This window comes from Psittacula echo, assembly GCF_963264785.1.
Source record: "Psittacula echo genome assembly, chromosome: 2".
Taxonomy (NCBI): Eukaryota; Metazoa; Chordata; class Aves; order Psittaciformes; family Psittacidae; genus Psittacula; species Psittacula echo.
This window is the reverse complement of record NC_137737.1, coordinates 19,191,219-19,211,356: the sequence shown is the minus strand read 5'-3', so window position 1 is coordinate 19,211,356 and position 20,138 is coordinate 19,191,219. Positions and strand designations below refer to the sequence as shown.

At 36.7% G+C, this 20,138-nt stretch overlaps 1 protein-coding gene across 1 annotated transcript in view; it reads right to left on the bottom strand.

Moving 5' to 3' along the window:
- Positions 1–20,138, bottom strand: part of PLCL2 (phospholipase C like 2) — a gene marked incomplete at its 3' end in the record, with an annotated part of 100,699 nt that overhangs the window by 18,750 nt on the left and 61,811 nt on the right. The window contains exons 3-4 of the mRNA XM_080609827.1: positions 17,328–17,531; positions 4,158–4,233 (exon numbers count right to left, since the gene is read on the bottom strand). Of these exons, the coding sequence (XP_080465953.1) occupies positions 4,158–4,233; positions 17,328–17,531 (280 nt within the window). The remainder of the gene's footprint in view (positions 1–4,157; positions 4,234–17,327; positions 17,532–20,138) is intronic.

The window sequence follows — 20,138 nt, the reverse complement described above, 5'->3', positions numbered from 1 at the left end:
GCAGATTTTTTTCTTAACTTTGTTAAAGAATGAGAAGTACAGTGGGAACCAAAGCAGTATTATGTTCCCATATCTTTTCATTAGTTAATGTATCTAAAATACTTTTGATAACTATTTCATTTAGAACAGCATGTGTTGAGCTGAAGTTAATATGCCAATAGGAAGAAAACAGAGAATTTTTTAATGTGGTTTAATTCTAAAGAATCAAACTGAGAAGTTTATAGTTAAGTGTTCTTAAGGAAAATTAACAGCAAAGAACCTGAATTCTGAAAACAGCCATCTAAAGAATTGTATCTCTGCTTATGCAATAGATGAGCAAACTAAGTAAGAAATAATGGTGCATTTATTTTAAAATTAGTTCTGAATTTTAATGGAGGCCAAAAGTCTTATTCAACATAAGTTAGAAAACAGTTTAATGGAGCAAGTCAACTTTGTCTGCTTAACAGAATTCTCTTAGAAGACTACTTGTGACAACAAAAATTTATTACTTATTTGCAGCTTCAGTATTTCTTCTCATTTTAGCAGCTTTTCCACTCTTTGAGTAGAGCAAAAAAGCCCAGACAATGGCATAAGTTTGCTTTTTCCTTATCAAGAAACTATATAGGAAAACATATAATCTTTTACTCAGAATTAAATACAGTAATATTATGAGATCAATTAGTCATAAGGGAATCTTTAAAAACCATTGATATTAAAAAGCAATTCAATTCAGCTCATTCATCTTAAAATGTACCTTGACCCTGCAGGGCTAAACCAGCCCTAAATAGCAGGATCTATTGCATAATCCACATTTAGGCTTATGTTATCAAGCTGGAAGTTTCTCATTTAAATGAGATCAAAATCTCTGCTATTTAACATGAAGTCTTTAGCAGTAAGTCTTTAGCATTCTTAAAACAAAGGATTCTTGGCCCCAGTTTCAATTCATGTGAAATAAGGTTGTAAGACTCAAAAAAATTAAATATATGGAAGTTTACTGGAATTCATATGAGCTAGTAGAAAGCAATCCTCTCTGAAAGGCAACAATTCTAAAACACAAGGTAAAACAGGCAACTAGCTTTTGCCTTACTTCTAAACCAAGGATCTAAACTGTTTCAGACATTGATAAAGCTAAAAAAATATGGCACACTATAACCACAAAAATGGGAAATGATTCAAGAAGTTAAGTGTGCAAGTCTGCAAGACAGTGACTTCATGGCAGCATGGTATTTTTTGAGTTTTGTTGTTGTGCTTTAACTTCAGTCAGTAAGCCCCACACCAGCACTTGCTCACACCTCGTGTCAGGATGGCAGAGCGTATTGAAGGAGTAAAAGTGAGAAAACTCATGGGTTGAGATAAGGACAGTTTAACAGGTAAAGCAAAAGCCACATGTGCAAACAAAGCAAAACAAGGAATTCATTCACCACTTCCCATGGGCAGATGGGTGTTCAGCCATCTGCAGGACAGCAGGGCTCCATCATTCATAATGGTTACTTGGGAAGACAAACACCATCACGCAGAACATGTCCCCCTCCTTCCTTCTTCTTTCCCCAGCTTTACACGCTGAGCATGACACCATACAGTCTGGGATATCCCTTTGGTCAGCTGGGGTCAGCTGTCCTGACTGTGTCCCCTCCCAACTTCTTGTGCACCCCCAGGCGGCTCAGAGGTGAAGTGAGAAGCAGAAAAGGCCTTGTCTCTGTGTAAGCACTGCTCAGCAGTAATGAAAACATCTCTGGGTCATCAACACTGTTTTCAGCACAGATCCAAAATACAGCCCCATATTTGCTACTATTAAGAAAACAAAATCTGCAGAGTAGTTTTAGATATATCTCTGAATCTATCAACAAAATAATCATAAATACTCACTCATGGTATTTATGATTATTCATGTTATGCAGCTTGAAGTAACTAGGAAAAATAAAAATTTTCAAGTATTTTGATAGTTCTGTGTCTTAGGAATGTGTGCTATGAATAATGGGGAGATTAGAAATCCAGAACTATCAAATATGTACCAGAAAAACTTGCAGAGAACCTGTGAGACCAATAGGTCATAATGAAGCTTAAAAAAAGACTTTCTGCATCCATGTGGTTTGAAAAGCCTGACAGACGTAACTGTCTACAAAACCAGTTTTACTCTGAACAGATAGAACAGTAACAAATCAGCAGAACTAGAAGGTATCCACCAAACAGATCTAGAGAAATGCAAGGACAAAACACCTGAACTACTGTCATGTAATTACCCAAAGGCAAGGTACTTCACCAAGGCTCCTGAAGACATTAGGCTACTATGTCAAAAGAGGAAAAGTTCTCACACAGTGAAAGAGGAGATAGGAGTAAATGGTTAAAAAAAGTGATTGTGAAGGAAGATCACAGTATCACAGTATGCCAGAGATTGGAAAGGACCTCAAAAGATCATCTAGTCCAATCCTCCTGCCGGAGCAGGAATACCTAGATAAGGTTACACAGGAATGTGTCCAGGCGGGTTTTGAATGTCTCCAGAGAAGGAGACTCCACAACCCCCCTGGGCAGCCTGTTCCAGTGTTCTGTCACCCTCACTGAGAAGAAGTTTCTTCTCAAGTTTAAGTGGAACCTCTTGTGTTCCAGTTTGTACCCATTACCCCTTGTCCTATCATTGTTTGCCACTGAGAAGAGCCTGGCTCCATCCTCGTGACACTCCCCCTTTATATATTTATATACACTAATAAGGTCACCCCGCAGTCTCCTCTTCTCCAAACTATAGAGACCCAGCTCCCTCAGCCTTTCCTCATAAGGGAGATGCTCCACTCCCTTAATCATCTTAGTTGCCCTGCGCTGGACTCTCTCCAGCAGGTCCCTGTCCTTCTTGAACTGAGGGGCCCAGAACTGGACACAATATTCCAGATGCGGTCTCACCAGGGCCGAGTAGAGGGGAAGGAGGACCTCTCTCGACCTACTGACCACCCCCCTTCTAATACACCCCAGGATGCCATTGGCCTTCTTGGCCACAAGGGCACAGTGTTGGCTCATGGTCATCCTGCCATCCACTAGGACCCCCAGGTCCCTCTCCCCTACACTGATCTCTAACAGGTCGTTCCCCAACCTATATTGGAACCTGGGGTTGTTCCTGCCCAGATGCAGGACTCTACACCTTCCCTTGTTATATTTCATCAAGTTATTCTCTGCCCAACTCTCCAGCCAGTCCAGGTCTTGCTGGATGGCAGCACAGCCTTCTGGCGTGTCAGCCACTCCTCCCAGCTTAGTGTCATCAGCAAACTTGCTGATCGTACACTCAATTCCCTCATCTAAATCATTGATGAATATATTAAATAATACTGGTCCCAGTACTGACCCTTGAGGCACTCCACTAGATACAGGCCTCCAACTGGACTCCACCCCATAGACTACAACTCTCTGGCTTCTGTCCTTCAGCCAGTTCACAGTCCACCTCACTACCTGATCATCCAAACCACACTTCCTCAGTTTAGCTATGAGGATGCTGTGGGAGACTGTGTCAAATGCTTTGCTGAAGTCAAGGTAGACCACATCCACCGCTCTGCCATCATCCATCCACAATGTTATTTCCTCATAAAAGGCTATGAGGTTGGTTAAGCATGACTTCCCCTTGGTAAAGCCATGTTGACTGCCCCTCATAACCCTCTTATCCTTGATATGCCTTAAGATGGCACCAAGGATAAGGTGTTCCATCACTTTCCCAGGGATGGAGGTGAAGCTGACCGGTCTATAGTTACCCGGGTCCTCCTTCTTGCCCTTTTTGAAGACTGGAGTGACATTTGCTTTCCTCCAGTCCTCAGGCACCTCTCCCGTTTCCCAAGACTTGGTAAAGATGATGGAGAGTGGTCTAGCAAAAAGATCAGTCTCCTTCTTTCCTGTAATCCTATGTCTGCATTTGTGGAAATGTCTATATTGACAAGCTGCTGTCCATATATAAAATTCCTACAATTTCCAAAGCCAAGCTGTAATTCTATGGCTCTTTGATCTGAAGTGTCCTTTTCACTGTCATTCTACGTGCCTAAATCACAATAATCTTTTTTTGTTTGGGTTTTTTGGTTGGTGGGAGTTTTTGGTGTGTGGGGTTTTTTTGTTGTTTTTCTACAGTTGAATTAAACTGCATGAAGGGCTTTGGAAATAAAAATGCAGTCAGTTCTTTATAATATTTTTAAAAAACAGCTTGTACTTACCTGATTTCTGACACTGTACTATCTTCTCATATAAGCTATCTGTATTTTCAACTACAGTCCTGATGGTCTGAATCATCTGTGGAGAAAAGAAATAAAAAATATACAGAAATATCAGTAAAATTCAATTTTTACTGAAAAATTTTAATCCATAGAAGATGCTTAAATCTGAACTCAAATCAATAATCTTATATTTGTTGTTAACATAACTAATACATTCATTTTGCTGGTTATGACCAGGCAGAGAAGTGCTCTAAACGTAGCATAAAGACATAAAAAATATGATGGCTTTGGGCTGGGATCTGTGAACACTGGAGTAAAACGTCTACTCCACAGTTCATTGCCTATCAAAGCAAGTAGAAATTATACAACCATTTGCCAGGTAATGCACTTTTGGTGGCTTGAGTGGGATAACCTGCATGCAGGGTTCCTCTTCCTCACACACTCTGACATACCGGATGATGATCACTCACCACCCCCTGCTTCCTTTTTCCTAAGGATCATCCCATTGCTTTTCCAGATTTGTTCCTCTACATTTTCCTTTTTTGTGGCTTGACCTGTACATATGAATGAGACAACACTCTATAGAGGAAAAAAAAATCAGTAGAGGCTGGTACTGGAGGATAAGGAAAATAAATTATTCCTTTACCTGGTTTTTCTAAAGAAAAACCCTTTAATGGAAGCTCAGCTGAAAGCACACCAACTAAGATGGAACTCTGCAGATTTTCCAGCTGAGGGTATGTATTGAGAAGTAACAACTTTGCTTCATGCCTTACCCACAGACATCTCTGGTATTCACTCAAGCAGATAGTTTTCTCACCACTAAAACAATTACTGAAGTTTAACATGTTACTTATGGGGGTGTTCATGTGGAAATTTCTTTTCCTTAGGAGACCACAGTTGCTGCTATGAGCAGGAACATGCCATTTTAAGGCAAAAAAACCCAAACCTTTCTAATACTTTAGTAATAAGAGTAATAATTAGTAATAAGAGAGTTCAAACATGAGTAAAAATGCTTACATCATGGCTTCTTTGTTTTCTGTACTGACACAGCAAGAAAGATGTACTAGTTCTGCAGATGAAAGGAAATTCAACTAATTGCTGTATTAATGCTCTTTTATCATGGCAAGGCTAACACTTAAGAAGAACCTAAAATAATGTGCAGATTTCATGTTTCACCATTTTGGTATGGGAAGTTGCTTTCCCCAAATACTCTCAGATCAAAAGCAACATTCTCTTTGAAACTTTTAAAGGAAAATGTCAATGCATTTCATGTGACAGAAATTATTCTAACATCAATTTTTATATTACCAAGGCCAATCACAATTACTTTTTTTATCTTTGGTCTCTAAAATACATACAAAACTGTATTTAAGATAGCAGCACCACTAAGCAAAACTGGTTGAGCTGACTGTCACTACCATTAAATCAATATTGTGCTACATCCCAATTTTGTTTATGCCTTTCACTCAGGAAATAACAGACCAGTATGCTGTGTGCACGAGTAGGTGTCACCTTTTAGCTGTGTTTGATTGATAAAGTAATAGTATTAGTTCATTATAATTTCATACCTTTACTGCTGTTCACCATGCAGTCAACTTTTGGTATGGATTCAGCTATTTGTTACATGACCCTTATGGAGTGTTCAATACAAGTTCGTTCTGGTGTTCAAGTCAAAATTATAACATCATGAAAACACTCATGTATATATTAACAGACTGAAAGACACTTGGTAGACACAGCATATGGAACAACAAAGTATAAATGGCTGCACTTAAGAGAGCAAATTAGCCTGATCCAAATGATACTTGTATGTATGTGTGTGCTTGGTATAAAAGCGAAGTAGAAAATTATGAGCAAGTAGGAGCTTCAGTGTGAAAAACAATACACAGCAGAATGAGAAATGAAATTCTCAAGGCAAGTTAGTTCTGGAAATTCAGGAGAAAACTGAGTCTAGCATATATTAGACTAGTCTATATTGAACAAGTCTATCAGTAAACAGGTATTTGTTAACTACAGCCACATTTGAGACTATTCTCAGTGACAAAACTGGAAAGATAAATGCAAATAAACTTAATAGGGATCAACCAGTTACCAGCTGAACATTAAAAATGCTAATGTAATGGCCATTACCCATACCTATTCCAAGATAAGAATGGATATCATATGAGGTTTAGTAGTTATACTTTCTAGTAAGTCTTTTACAATACTAATTCCCATTCTGGAAGTAAAGATTCAAAATATTGAATAAACATATTTTAAATACAGAATGTATAACACTTGCTGGAATAGCTTCAATTCTCCCCTCACTTCCCCCATCCACTACAATCTCAGTATGACCAGAGAACTGCTCTTGTACTCACTACATACTGGACTACTTCTGTTTCTTGGTCATTGGAAAATAGGAAATGCAGAACGGTATGCTTTGAGACTTGAAGTCATCACAGTTTGGCAGAGGCCAGGCTGACAGTTTGATCTATTCATCAAACTCTATTTGTCAAGTCATGTAACCATTCTACGTAGTTACCAGAAAAGCTGGCAGCAATTCTAACAAAAGGACAAATGTCAAGCAAGATGTAAAAAAAATATGTAAGTTATTCTTAAGGGAGTTTAGAAATAAACACTAAATGATAGCCCAGAGTTCTTAGTGAAGATTAGAGACCTCTGTTATTATTTACTGTCCCTGCCTTAAAAAGCATGGCAACAGCAGTTAGAAATCAAAACAATTCTTATTTCAAACTGATGGAACTGTGTTGCTAACAGTACCATCCACCCTTTAGGTGACTGTGTATTCACAAACCAAGTTAAAAAGTCATATAAAAAACTGTATCTATCCTCTTAATCAGCAAAACAGCACTTCCTCATTAACAGAGACAGTTACACAATTTTAAAAAGAATATGTATGTTCAGACTATCCTTTAGGCTTATTTTTTATGTTGCAAATCTTTGTTAAGTCAGTTTTGTTGCTTTAGGAACGAGGTAAATGCTATTAACTAACACTGTGTATGTCTATGCATGTATGTAAGTGCTGCAACATAAGTACACATACATATATTTGAAACCATTCATCCAATTTCAGCTGAATTTGAACAATTGAAGATCTATTTCTACTAGGCTCATGAAAACAGGTTTTCTGGTAGAAGACAGAAAATCTTGTTTATGCCTGCAACTTAGGGAAAAGATGTAGCTTGAACTCAACCCTAAATATTTTCATTTAACACAGAATACAGAATTGAGAAATAAATAGTTAAAAAAAAATGAATAAATAAAAAAACAAACCAAACCAACAACAACAAAACCAAAATAATATCAAGCCAGAGGATGTATTGATTTCTCTACATGTGGAACTAGCTAATAGCACACCAAGGGAGACATCAGCTGCATTTTAAAATGGAAAAACCAGCCAGTGATAAACTGTGTCTGGCTGATGAAACTCAGTGAGAGAAAATAACTTCGCTGACCGAGTTGCAACACCAAGGATGAACTCTATTTTTACCAAGTAAAGCACACTGCACATTTATATTTCGAATCTGTGAATGTGTTGCCAATACTGTTAGACCTGCATTCAAACAGTAAAAATGAAACCATCCTTACAGCAGGTATAAACCAAATCTTTATTAAAATGGGTTTCTCCACAAAATGCTACTCACATTCTCCTTTCATCTTGAATCTCAGCATATTAGAAATACCACAAACCACACTATTTCTGAAAACAGTTTAGTATTCAGTGGCCAAACTGGTGCTCTTAACTTATGAAGTCCATGATAGCGCAAATGGCACCAAATAGCAAACAGCACTTCATGAAAAAGGAAACCAGACACGGGGCATCCCAGACATCCTTCCCCTCTAGTTCGCATTGGTGAGGCCACATCTGGAGTGCACAGTCCAGTTTGGGGCTTTCAGTGCAAGAAAAATATGGACTTACTGTCCAGTGCAGGGCCACAAACAGAGTTAAGGGACTGGAGCATCTTTAATTTGAAGAGAGGTTGAGAGAGCTGGGACTATCCAGCCTGGAGCAGAGAAAGCTCAGGGGGAATCTTGGTGGCCCAAACACTGGAAGAGGTTACCCAGAGAGGCTGTGGAGTCTCCATCCTTGATGATATTCAGCAGCCAACTGGATGCAGTCATGAGCAACCTGCTTTATCTAATCCTGCTTTGAGAAAGGAGGATGGACTAGACGATCTTCAGAACTACCTCCAGTCATAAAGATTCTGTGTAAAAAACAATTTTAGTAAAGCAGACATCTCCAGTATGAAGCTTTTAGGACTAACCTTGCTGGCTCAAGACAACAATCAATAATAACTTCATTATAGATAAAATTCAGGTGTGTTTTTACCCAGACAGTCCAAAGCTGCTCTATAATGAAGAATAACTGACCCTTCTACTATCAAAGTATAGTCCAAAGTGGCAAGATAAGAAAACAAAACTGCTAATTGCTATTTCTGTACACACAGAAGACTCCTCACATAATCCTAAATTTTCTTCAAAGCAACAAGGTTTTTCAGCAAACATTGTCTAAATTAGAAATTATTTCTCCAACTAGGTAAGAATAGAAATTTAACACCAAAACAGAAAGTCACTAAGGTTGAAAGGGACCTCTGGAGGTCACCTGATCCAACTCCTACTCAAGCAGAGTCACCTAGGGCAGGCTGCCCAGGGCCATTCCAGAAGACTTTTGACTGTCTCCAAGGGTAGAGACTCCATAACCTCTCTGATCAACCTGCTGCCATGCTCAGTCACCCTCACAGTCATAAAGTGTTTCCCGATGTTCAGACAGAGCCTCCTAGCTTTCATTTTGTGCCTCTTCTCCTGCCTCTGGGCACCACTGAAAAGAGCCTGGCTCTGTCCTCTTTTACACTTTCCCTTCAGGCATCTATATACATTGATGAGATCCCCTTGAGCCTTTTCTTCTCCAAGCTGAACAGTCTCACCTCTCTTAGCCTTTTCTTATACGAAAGATACTCCAGTCCCTTCATCGCATTTGTGGTCTTCTATTCATGGCCTTCATCACATTTGGACTGTGTTCTGTATGCCCATGCTTGTACTGGGGAGCCCAGAACCGGTCAAAGTACTCCAGGTATGGCCTCACCAGTGCTGAACAGTGGGGAAATATCACCTCCCTCAAACATAACTTACATATTATGGCATCAGTATTATGCTTCCCTTTAGACTTTAAAACACTGGCCTCTTGTGAGATAAATCCAGAGGAAATTTCCATTATGCTTCCTGAACTCACTGACATATTATGATATAAACATAATGCTGTACCTAAGTCAGCAACACACAGGAACAGATGCATGATTTCACTTTTTCAGCCTTCCTTTATTCTCTCATCTCTGATTGAGATATTTTATGTTCTGGAAACACATACATGGAACACAGGCTTTTGCCTTCAGTAAGAAGTAGGCTGAGATTATGCCATAATGTTGTGCAGTAGTATAAGAGACAACATCCACTTACCAAAACCAGCTATTGTAGGCCCGAGAAAAAACAGGACATCATCTGTTCTTAATTCTGTAGTATCCCAGAATGAATTAGATTTCCCAAAGTTCAAGAAAATTTACCAAAAGGAACAAACAGTCCACAAGTTCTACATTAAAGTCTTACATTCCTTCTTAATCCCTCATGAGTAAAGTATTTGAGAAAGGCTAGGTTGAAGACAGAGTAAATAAAACAATCAGCAGCTCTCTTCTAAACTATGTACACCAGGACATTAAACTCTTTTTAACCCAACAGTCATTCCTCCTTGCCTTCCTGGCACTCTTGCTGTTACAGCAAAATTATTTTCATCACTTTTAAACTGAAGCTGATAGGATGAAAACACTATGTAGAAAGTGGACAATGAGGAAGCAAATGTATATAAAAGGAAAATATATCTGTAAAGGAAGCAGAAATTTATCGTCCTTGTGAAAAAATTAATAGGTAGTGTTATTTTTGAAACTAAACCCATCAGTAACAGTTCCAATAGCTACAATTTTTTCACGCAGGAGTCAAAGAGACAAACAGAAGATTGAGAATTTGTTGAGAACGAGAACTACTATTGAAAATATGGAGTTTATTTAAGAGAAATTGCTATTCATCTGACCTATTTTTAAGCTCTTTCCTAAACATTTCATTGAACTACATTAGAAACAGGACAGTAAGCTAGATGAACTCCCCTCTCTAAGTAGTTGTATTATTTTATACTCTTATGAATACTGTGAGTCAGCCATTAGCCATAATGGGATTAGTAAGAGGATACAAAAGGCTTCACTGTTCATACTCTTATTAAGAAGAAAAAAAAAAAGAAAGAAGAAATCTTGACTTCCCAGAGCATCAAGTTGTCATTAGCAGAGCTTTTCAATCAATGTAAAATAGCTCATACTTTACAACATTTGGCACTGGAGTCTGACTATCCTAAATTAGATGTTTGTTTCTGCCCTTGTGGACTGAAAAGCCCAGCATAAGCTGAGGTTATCATCTGCAGCTCTGGTTTAGAAGCATAATTGCAACATTCAGTTTAAAATTACTGTCCTGTTATAAAACAGGAAAATAAAAACTGATAATAAGCAACACAACTCTTTTTGAAGAAACTGCCCAAGCTATTAACTTTATTTTCCATCAATACTTTGTTTCCCCATCAGTTCGTGTGACAGACTAACAACTACACAGTCAGTAACTATTTATATTAGCCTAAAAAATCCAGTATCTACAATTATTTTAATTTGTTAAACATGTTAAAAAAAATATTACCTGGGCTATTTCCAATATTAAATTGCAATGAATGATGTATGTTTTCCCTTAAATCTCTTCACCACTTAACTGTATCCATTTATTACCTAAAGACAGTTCTAACTCTGCAGAGACTTGATAATGAAAGTAAACATACTGTACAAAGCCAAAGGCAATAATAGAAACAGCGTGTGTTACTGGTACTTAAACACTGCATTCATATTGCCAACTCTGAAACTTACTTTTTTGATACACATTATAACAATCCACCAAGATCAAGAAAACTGTTTAAACTTTAATACTCACACTTCTCTCACCTTGAAGATCTTCGCAAACCTGGGGGTTCCATTACATCATACATCTTCAAGAGTAGTTAGCTATTTAAGGTAGATCAAAGTTGTTGGAGCTATACCTACTACCTCTAACTGACTCACTACAAAAACATCCTACTGCAAAAATAAACACAAGCAACTAACTATCTTTTAACAGTTCTCTTCCTGTTAGAACATCAGGTTAAAGTTATCATTTACTACAGCTATGAGAAAAGAGCTAAGAATTTTAAAGTACAAAAAATTTAACAGCAACTTCATTACAGTATGAGCATTTGCGAAGGGACTTTGTCAAATGCTTTCTAGAAAATCCAACCAGGCTAATCTTCTGCGTCTACTTGCTTTTTGACTTCAAATAAGTCCAAGAGATTAATGAGCCCTTCACTTTATAAAAACTGTATTGACTCTTCCACAACATGATTCTCCATGTTTCCTCTGATTTTTCCCTTCATAATAGTTTCTACCCATTTTCACAGTACAGATGTCAGCCTGTCTGTTCTGTAATTTCATGATCTTCCCTGGAAACCTCTTAAAACACTGGCACCACACTAACAACTTTGATAGTCAGTTTTAAGTGAGAGGATACACACAACAATTAGCAGTTCGGATATATCAATTCTTGAGATCTTTCAGAACCCTTGAATGAATATCACCTCTTTCTGGTAATCTTTTCTGTCATTTTGCCTTTCCTGTGTAGTATCTTCAGTCAGCATTTCAGTCGGAGATGAATTCTCCCATGTGTTCTTCATAAAAAAGCACTTCATATGAACCCTTGATCACCACAGGTAAATGGATGCAAAACTGATTTAGTGCTGTGGCTTTATTTCTTTTCCTGGGGCCTTCTTTTATACTTTGATCAACTAGTGATCAAACATATTCTTTATTTTGTTTCTTGTATTTTCAGAAAAGACATTTCTGTTATTTTTCAGTCCGTGCAGGTCATTCCTGAAATTCTTCACTGTCAGCTTTCTTATATTTTTTACTTAACCATTACAGAATTAAATATCTATCCTATCTTTCTCATTTTCACCTGACTTCAGTTTTTGGGAAGATACCTTCTTCTTTTGAATAGCACCTCCTCCTTTTTTATAAGTGGGACATATTTACTTCGAGCTCCGAGTGTGGTATCGTTAGAATGCCTATGACATCTGTTCTTTTGAACAGTCCCCTTACCTTTTTCTTTTAACAAGTTTCCTTATTTTTATGTAGCTACTCTCTTCAGTATCAAAGCTTTTCAACCTTCTGTGCAAAGCCTAAGTTCTTTGCTTCAGAAGGCAGGTGATGCTAAGAGTTAAATTTTAACATGGAACACCCATGGAGCTGTACTCCAGAAGACATGGGTTCAAAAACAACATTCTGAACCAACCCGGAAACAGAACACAGCTATCACAGTCTATGGCAGTCATGTATTCCTCAGAAAAGGCAGAGATGGAAAACTCTGGATTTTCTTCATGTGCACGAAGCAGATAGTGGTCACATGGTATCACATGATCTAAAACCCTATGAGACCCAAAGACTGAGTTCAACTGCAGGAGACTGGTCACCAACTTGAACTCAACCTTCTCTATCACAATCAGAAATTCAGTATTTAGATCAAAAGAAAGGCAAGAGTACAAGCAATCTATTCACTCACTCCAGTTTAGGAGATAAACTGGTAATTACCAGCACTTAATCTAGCACTTCCGGTTACCCCAGAAGTTTGCAACCTCAAAGGGTAATTTGTGGAACAAAGGCTTCTCAGATAAATAACTCTGACACTCTAATAAGCTGATATGCATCTACTTATTCTCAAGATACAATTCTATAACCACAGCAGAATGAAATGCACCTTAATATGTTTGCAAATTAGGACCTACACAACCAAGGACCTACATCGACAACAAGGTAATACAGATTTTATGAGGTAAGCATAACCCAAAACAGATCTTCTAATCATTCTTTTTTAGGCCCAGTGAAAGAGGCAATGAATATATTGCTTCCTTCAGAACATGTTTGATACAGAAGTGCCCCACTCGATTAATATACACCTACCAAGTTGAGTTTTAAAGGTAAAGAATATTTAGGGGTTTGAGCAGTAGCAGAATTACAAGAGGACTATTAAACTTTACCGTAACTATGACAATCAGTCCTTTTTAGGTAGTCATTTAATAAATTCTACTAGTACCAGTCCAGTCAATAACTCTGCAAGGTATATTGTCAGACTATCTCTTTCTCAACAGGACAGATATGTTCAAGTTCAAAATATAGACTATTATAGCTAGTTTATGTCATCGGCCAAATTTGCAACTCCTTCACATGAAATTAACTTCCATGTGATGCATATGCAACCTGCTGGATTGAGTCAGTAGTTGAAATGAGCCAACAATAAGGTAACTGGAATTAAACTTACTGTAGAGCTATTAATCACATGGTGTTTTCTGGTTTACCAGCTTTGCTGCATTTTAATATCTCTCATTTTTATAATTTCACAACCTACATCACCAATAAACACAGCCCTGCTCTCCAGCCTATCCCCATCAGAAACTGTGAAAAAATGGATCTAGCAGCATTACCTAATCATTTAATCCTAAGTATTGCAGCAGCACTACTTTATCTTTCACACAGGGACAGTTCTCTGTATTTTCTGGGTTAGCTTCTCTCTTAGAAGTAAATGTTTGCTTGCAAAGTCCGTAAAACCTCATCTTCATCAATGGGACACTTCATCCTCCACTAAGGGCACATCTGTATGATCCTCTGGCTTCATTTGTATGATTCTCTAGCACATCACTGCAGTGCTATTATACTCATCACTGAATAATGCTGCAGACTCAGATTGAGACAATTAATTCTTTTTCTCTTGCCCCAGCATAACTTTTTGAGGTTTACACTGTTTATTTTAAAGGTTAAAAGACATCTTAAAAAAAACCAAACATGCAATGGTGTGGAAGAGGCACTTGCCTTAACTCCAAGCTTCAGTCTGCAGCACTGATCAGTGATGGGTGTGATGACACCAACAGAGTGCATGCTGAAGTATCACATAAAGGAAGCTGAAGTTCATGAACGAGAGGGAAAAATAAAACATTGTTAAACAGTGAAAAGAAGTCAAGGGAAAAATACTCAGGAGCATGGAGAAGCTAGAGAAAAATACACAGTTTAAACTTCTCTCTTTCTCAAAAAATTCTCAGTTATATTTGTTTCTCATTATTCTGAAAAGATACTCCAGCTCTTATAGCATGGATAAAAGCAAAAGATCCTTTTATTTCCTGGGTGAGCTTCTGGTTCTAATAATGCTGGTGACAAATTGCTCATTAGGTTCAAAAATACAGTATTTTAACTTCTGAATAGTACTAGACTTTATCACTTACAGCTCGTTAATGTAGTACTGACTGCTGACAATTTAAGGAAGGATTATGTCCTGTTTACATTTAAAACCCCAAGCGTCTAGTGATATGCTAATTAACATGCTATCATTTGCCTCACTGCTTCTAAAAAAATACATCTACCTGTGCTACCCTGAAGGTATTTTCACCTTTCCACGTGCCCCTGCAGTATTTCACTCTTTTGTAATTATTTCAGTGTGGACTGACTCTCCCACTGTAAAGGTCTTACATCCTTTCTCACTTTACAGAGCAACACTGAGATCTTTAAGCACCCCAACATAAACAAATTCTGAATAATTAAAAACATTGTTGTCTACATTTATTATTCATTTTATAAAGAGTATATCTGACAAATAAGAATCGCTTCATTTGCCAAAAATACCATGATCCTGAAACAGCAGTAATTTGAGAATATTATTATGATGTGCCATACTGAGAATGCACAGAAGATAATGACAGCCTGTGGTATTTACCAAAGTTTATTTAATAAACGTTTAACACAATCTCTGTTATCAACTTGATCTCATACTTGTAGTACTTGACACACTGGAAGAACATACTTATAATAATTTTGACCTATATTGAGGCCTAAGACAGCAGAAAACAAGACAAGTGGCTAATTATTATTTCAACATCCACCGTTTCTTAATTCTAGGTAAGGATTCTCATTTTTAAGCTGAATTTTACACCCACCTGTAAATTAATCATGTAAAAAAAAATCCTGAAGCCAAAACCAACCATTGAGATAAAACATGTCATTTTGAGGGCTCATTTTATTAATCTACACAAAAAAACATACAAAAAGGACACTAGCTATGACAGTATCAGACTCTAAACATTTGCCACTATAGCAAATATTAATATATCAGGTAAATAGCTTCACAACTCCTCTCCTTGAGAAAAGGATGATATGGATGGATGTCTCCTACTGTTTCACAATGTGCTTTCATAAGCAAGAGCTATCAGCATGGTTTCCGTGGCTGATTTCTTTTTCCAGTACACCCTACAAATTTAATTGCCTTAAAACCTTTTGTCAACCTGGACAGGGTACTGGCAAGACCACAAATTGAGACGCATCTCATTAATCTAGAAGTTTTATTTGATGAAAATAAACTTAATTTTTACTTATTTTTCAATACCACTTATGTCTAGAAGTACTATCATGCTTTTAGTTTGAAAGTGAGTCTTTATCCTTTAGGGAAGAGGAGATGGAAAAATTGTTTGAACATGCCACTAAATAAATATTCTATTATTCTTACATATGAAAATATACATTTCTAAAGTACACAAATATTCAAATCATGTGTAGACTACAGGATTCAGGGAAGGAGGGAAATGCATGTGAGAGACAAAGAGACAAACCAAACTTGGATGGGAAAGATTTCTGGAGTCATGAGTAACCTCTATGTAAGCACCCTGACTTACAAAAGGATTTTAAGTATCTGGAATAGTTTAATAACTTAGAAAAAGCATTACCACATCAGAACAAACCTCAGGTAGAGATATCTCCATCAAGAGGACAGAATTTCATTATGTATGTTACAGGTGCAATCCCAACAATCAAGCTTGTTTGCATTCTAATTACAGTGACATCTTATAAGCTACCACTAAGAGGGATTTTTCCACTACCTCCTTGTAACTCTGCTACCATTCCAAGCAAATACTGTATTTACATCATCACTGAACTCCATAAACTCTACCTAAATTGCTATTTAGTAGTGAGTCCTTTTCAGACCTTGCTAGAGCACTATTCTAAAGCTACTTTTTCTTTAGAAAGCAGTTTTAAAGACAGATATGAAACTTGGCTACTGCTTTCTTTTCCTTCATTTTCTTTCTTTAAATAGCATGGACTGTTTCTAAAACAGTGACTTGACCCTGCCAGGTGAGGTTTCTAATTTTAGCAAACAAAATTATCTTAGAAACATTTACTTATTGTCCAATCATATATCAAATTGAAGAAATTATTAAACAAATGTGGGCTCGATTACTTTGTGCCAAATTACTTCAGCAGAAATAAGGAGGCCATTTCAAATCACACTTGTCTGGATTCTTTTTCCATGCTTTAAATTAATGAAAAGCAGATGTAAATCAGTATTTCCCAGTGTATCAGTTCTTCCTTTTTGCAAAATGTTTAATTTCCAGTCTCTAAATACACAATTGATGCATTTCCTGGAGTATAAGGGCTGAAGTTAATATTACAGCTGCTTACAGATGTGAAAATGCCTAAGTAAATCAGATCTATAAGAAAGATATAGCAAAGGAAAATGAAAAAGCATGTACAGAATTAACACTTCAAGGTGCTTATAAAAATACAACTCCTTAAAGCATTCCCTGATGTTTTTCTGTTCCTATGTTGAGTCAAAGCCAAAAGAAATCAAGGTCCACAAACTGGAAAATGTAAAGTAGCAAATTAATGTAAGAGGTTTATAAATATGCAAAAAGTTTCAAGTTACTGCAAAACAGGTAAATTAATACATCCTCTTCATGTTAAAACCTCTTGATTAGAACCACTCTGCCTTCCAAAGTGTGCAAACATGTATTTGCATGTCATCTATTAATCTCTATGTTTTACTCAATATGAAAACACTATCAGCTGCTGTACATTCATGGGAATCACTGTCAAACAGACTAAATGCATCATGAAATAGGAAGTCACAGGTTAAAATGACATTTCAACACAGGCAAGGCACTGTTTATTACAAAAAGAAGGTCTGTATATTACAAAAAGAAGGTCTTTCAAATAGCACATAAAATAACCACAAAGGATTACTCACCATGTCATATGCTGTTACAATCTTTCTCAAGACCTCTGGAACAATCCCTTGGAGCTCCATAGTTGGATACTGATCATTGAGATTCAGTACTACCAAGGGTGTACTATCAGGCCCAACCAAGCGCATAGACACTGCCAAAATGCACTGCATAAGATTTGCTACAGGAGAGAGGCCACATAATTCTTTGAATGAAACTACCGCATTCTGCAAAAAGGAAAGAAAGAGTTTCCTTTACAGTTAAATATGAATTTTAATGTCTTATTCTTTCAGGATAAAATACTTCACTGTTATAGTTGAACTGTTATGTGGAATTACCACAGCTTTTCCCTGAAGAGCTGGCAGTTCTCTAAAGTAATCAATATTACAGATACATGTTACCAAAAATGTTAAAAATTCAAACAGAATTCAATACTTGTCATAGGAAAAAAAAAACCCAGCCTATTTAGAACAAGTATGTCTGGTCTCTACCACTACTAAAATTAACCATGCAAATAAATGAATTCTAAAACATACTGGTTATGTATTTTTAAAAATTCTAAAATATGTTTCATAATATTTATTAAAATGCCACCAAGAGAAACAAAATATTAGGTGCTGAACATCCCAAATCAGCAAAAGTGACATGGAAGGAGGAATTCAGCACATTTGTAACTTTAAACATACCTGAACTATAGTCCAGACGTGCTGTGGATCTGCTGGCTCCCATTTGGTGTGATTCACAAACCCAGCACTCCACTACCGATGTCATTCCTATCACAGAATCACACTTAAGTGAATATTTAAGGCACCTTAATATAAATACCAATTTGTACCTTTCCCTTAAATTTATTATAGTTGTATTTTATATCCAATATGGTAGAATATAAAGCTACACATTTAAACTTTAAGAAAATTTCCAGTATTAGAAATACAACGTGACTCCAAGTAGCCACTGAAATTCCATGAGGGGCATAGTCTCAGCACTGTAATGAATTTAGGATTTTTGTACCAAGTGGGAGCTGGTGATCTAAGGCAGGTCTGGAGTTTCTGTTCCTGCAGGAAACAAAAACAAAAACATGGTGTATTTAAGTTACAAATGTGCTCAATGCTCCTTTCTCTCATGTGTTACCCAAGCAGGGTATCTGACTCAGATTTTCATCTTAATCAAAACCACCTTCCTCCTTGCTGTCATGATGCAACTCATTTATGGGCAAGTTTCCTAGACATAACGCCAAACTTAATGCAAACAGGAATCAAACATGAAATATTTTGTTGTCACTTCATGAGACAGAACACCCAAAGATGACTTCAAAATACGTATATGTAGCATATTCATGTAAAATGACATGAATACTAGATTACATCTACTACAGTCAGTTGCAGTGTACCTTAACTCTAAGTAAATGTTTAGTAGCATCTAGTAAATGCCCAGGAAACAGGAATTACTTTTATTAATTGGACTGCACCTTGACGACACAATAATCAAATAACTGAAAAGACAGACATCGATAAGCCCATTCAAACAGATTTTGTTTGAGATAAACATCACGGGTAAGCCGTTATGAACATCAATTTTACAGGCAGGAGGACCAGGGAACATACATATTAACTAACTGCAGGCAGGACAGAACTATAGCTGTAACTCTTTGCCTTTGGACTTCCAACTCTGTATCCAGAGACTATCCCTCATACCGTCAAGCAACTCAAACATGCAACATCACAGCCAGTTTAATCAAGCATGTTACACATTAATTATGATTAATATGTAATAACAAGTTATGACATTAGCCTTTGTCGCAGTAATGTAGTACCTAACAAAGAAGAAAAAAGGCTGGCTATTTCTACACATATTTAGAGAAACCATTAGACTCACATCTGCACTTCTCTTCTTCCATCTTGTATTAAAAACAAACAAACAAACAACCACAAAAAACCACTTTGCTTTTTATAAGCTGGTTTGTGGGCACATTATTTCTCTATCATAAAAGTCATAACAATTTGTAACACAAAATTTCAGTGATATAGAAACCAAACAAATTTCACATTCCTATTCATATTTATTTTGAGTGATTTATTTACTTCTATTAGCTGTAAAACCTTAGTTTTGCAAAGTTTAAACTATGCACATTACATAACCTGTCAGTAAAGCTATGCAAAACCATTATTCCCTCATGTACCTAAAATATCTTCTTAATAGCATTTGGAGAGATGATAATGAATTTAGTTGCTAGCACAACTTTCAAACTGACAGAATAAAATACATAAAATACCTTTTAATATCTCATATTCAAAGAAACCACACTGTAGAGCTTGGTTTCAATTATATCATTTCTGGAAAACACTGCAGCATTCACACTTAAGAGTTCAAGGTAGCTACAAAAAACCTGTGTTTTCAGTGTTTCATCAAATCTTAGGTTAAGCTCTTCACTGAAAGCTATCTTAACACACAGTATCCTTTACATGATAGAATTCTAGCCTTCAGTAGGTTAACTACAGGTAAAGTTCACTTTACATGTTACCCATAATGTGAAACATTTATGAGTCAAAATATCATCCCCATATTTTTTTAATAATCTTTCAGTGTAGTAGTTTTATATACCAAGTAGATGGGTGAACTTCACAATGCTGTACTAATTTCTTCTTTCATATGAAGAAAAATTAGTTTTAAAACTGTATTACTATTAAAATCTCTTCAATATAAGATTATTCATGAAGAAAAATTATCTACACTGATGTGCCAGAATCAAGTCTCAGGCATTTCCTTCAATCAGTTTCCCTTTAACATTACATAAGAAGATTTAATAGGTCACTTCATTTGAAATGATTATGCTT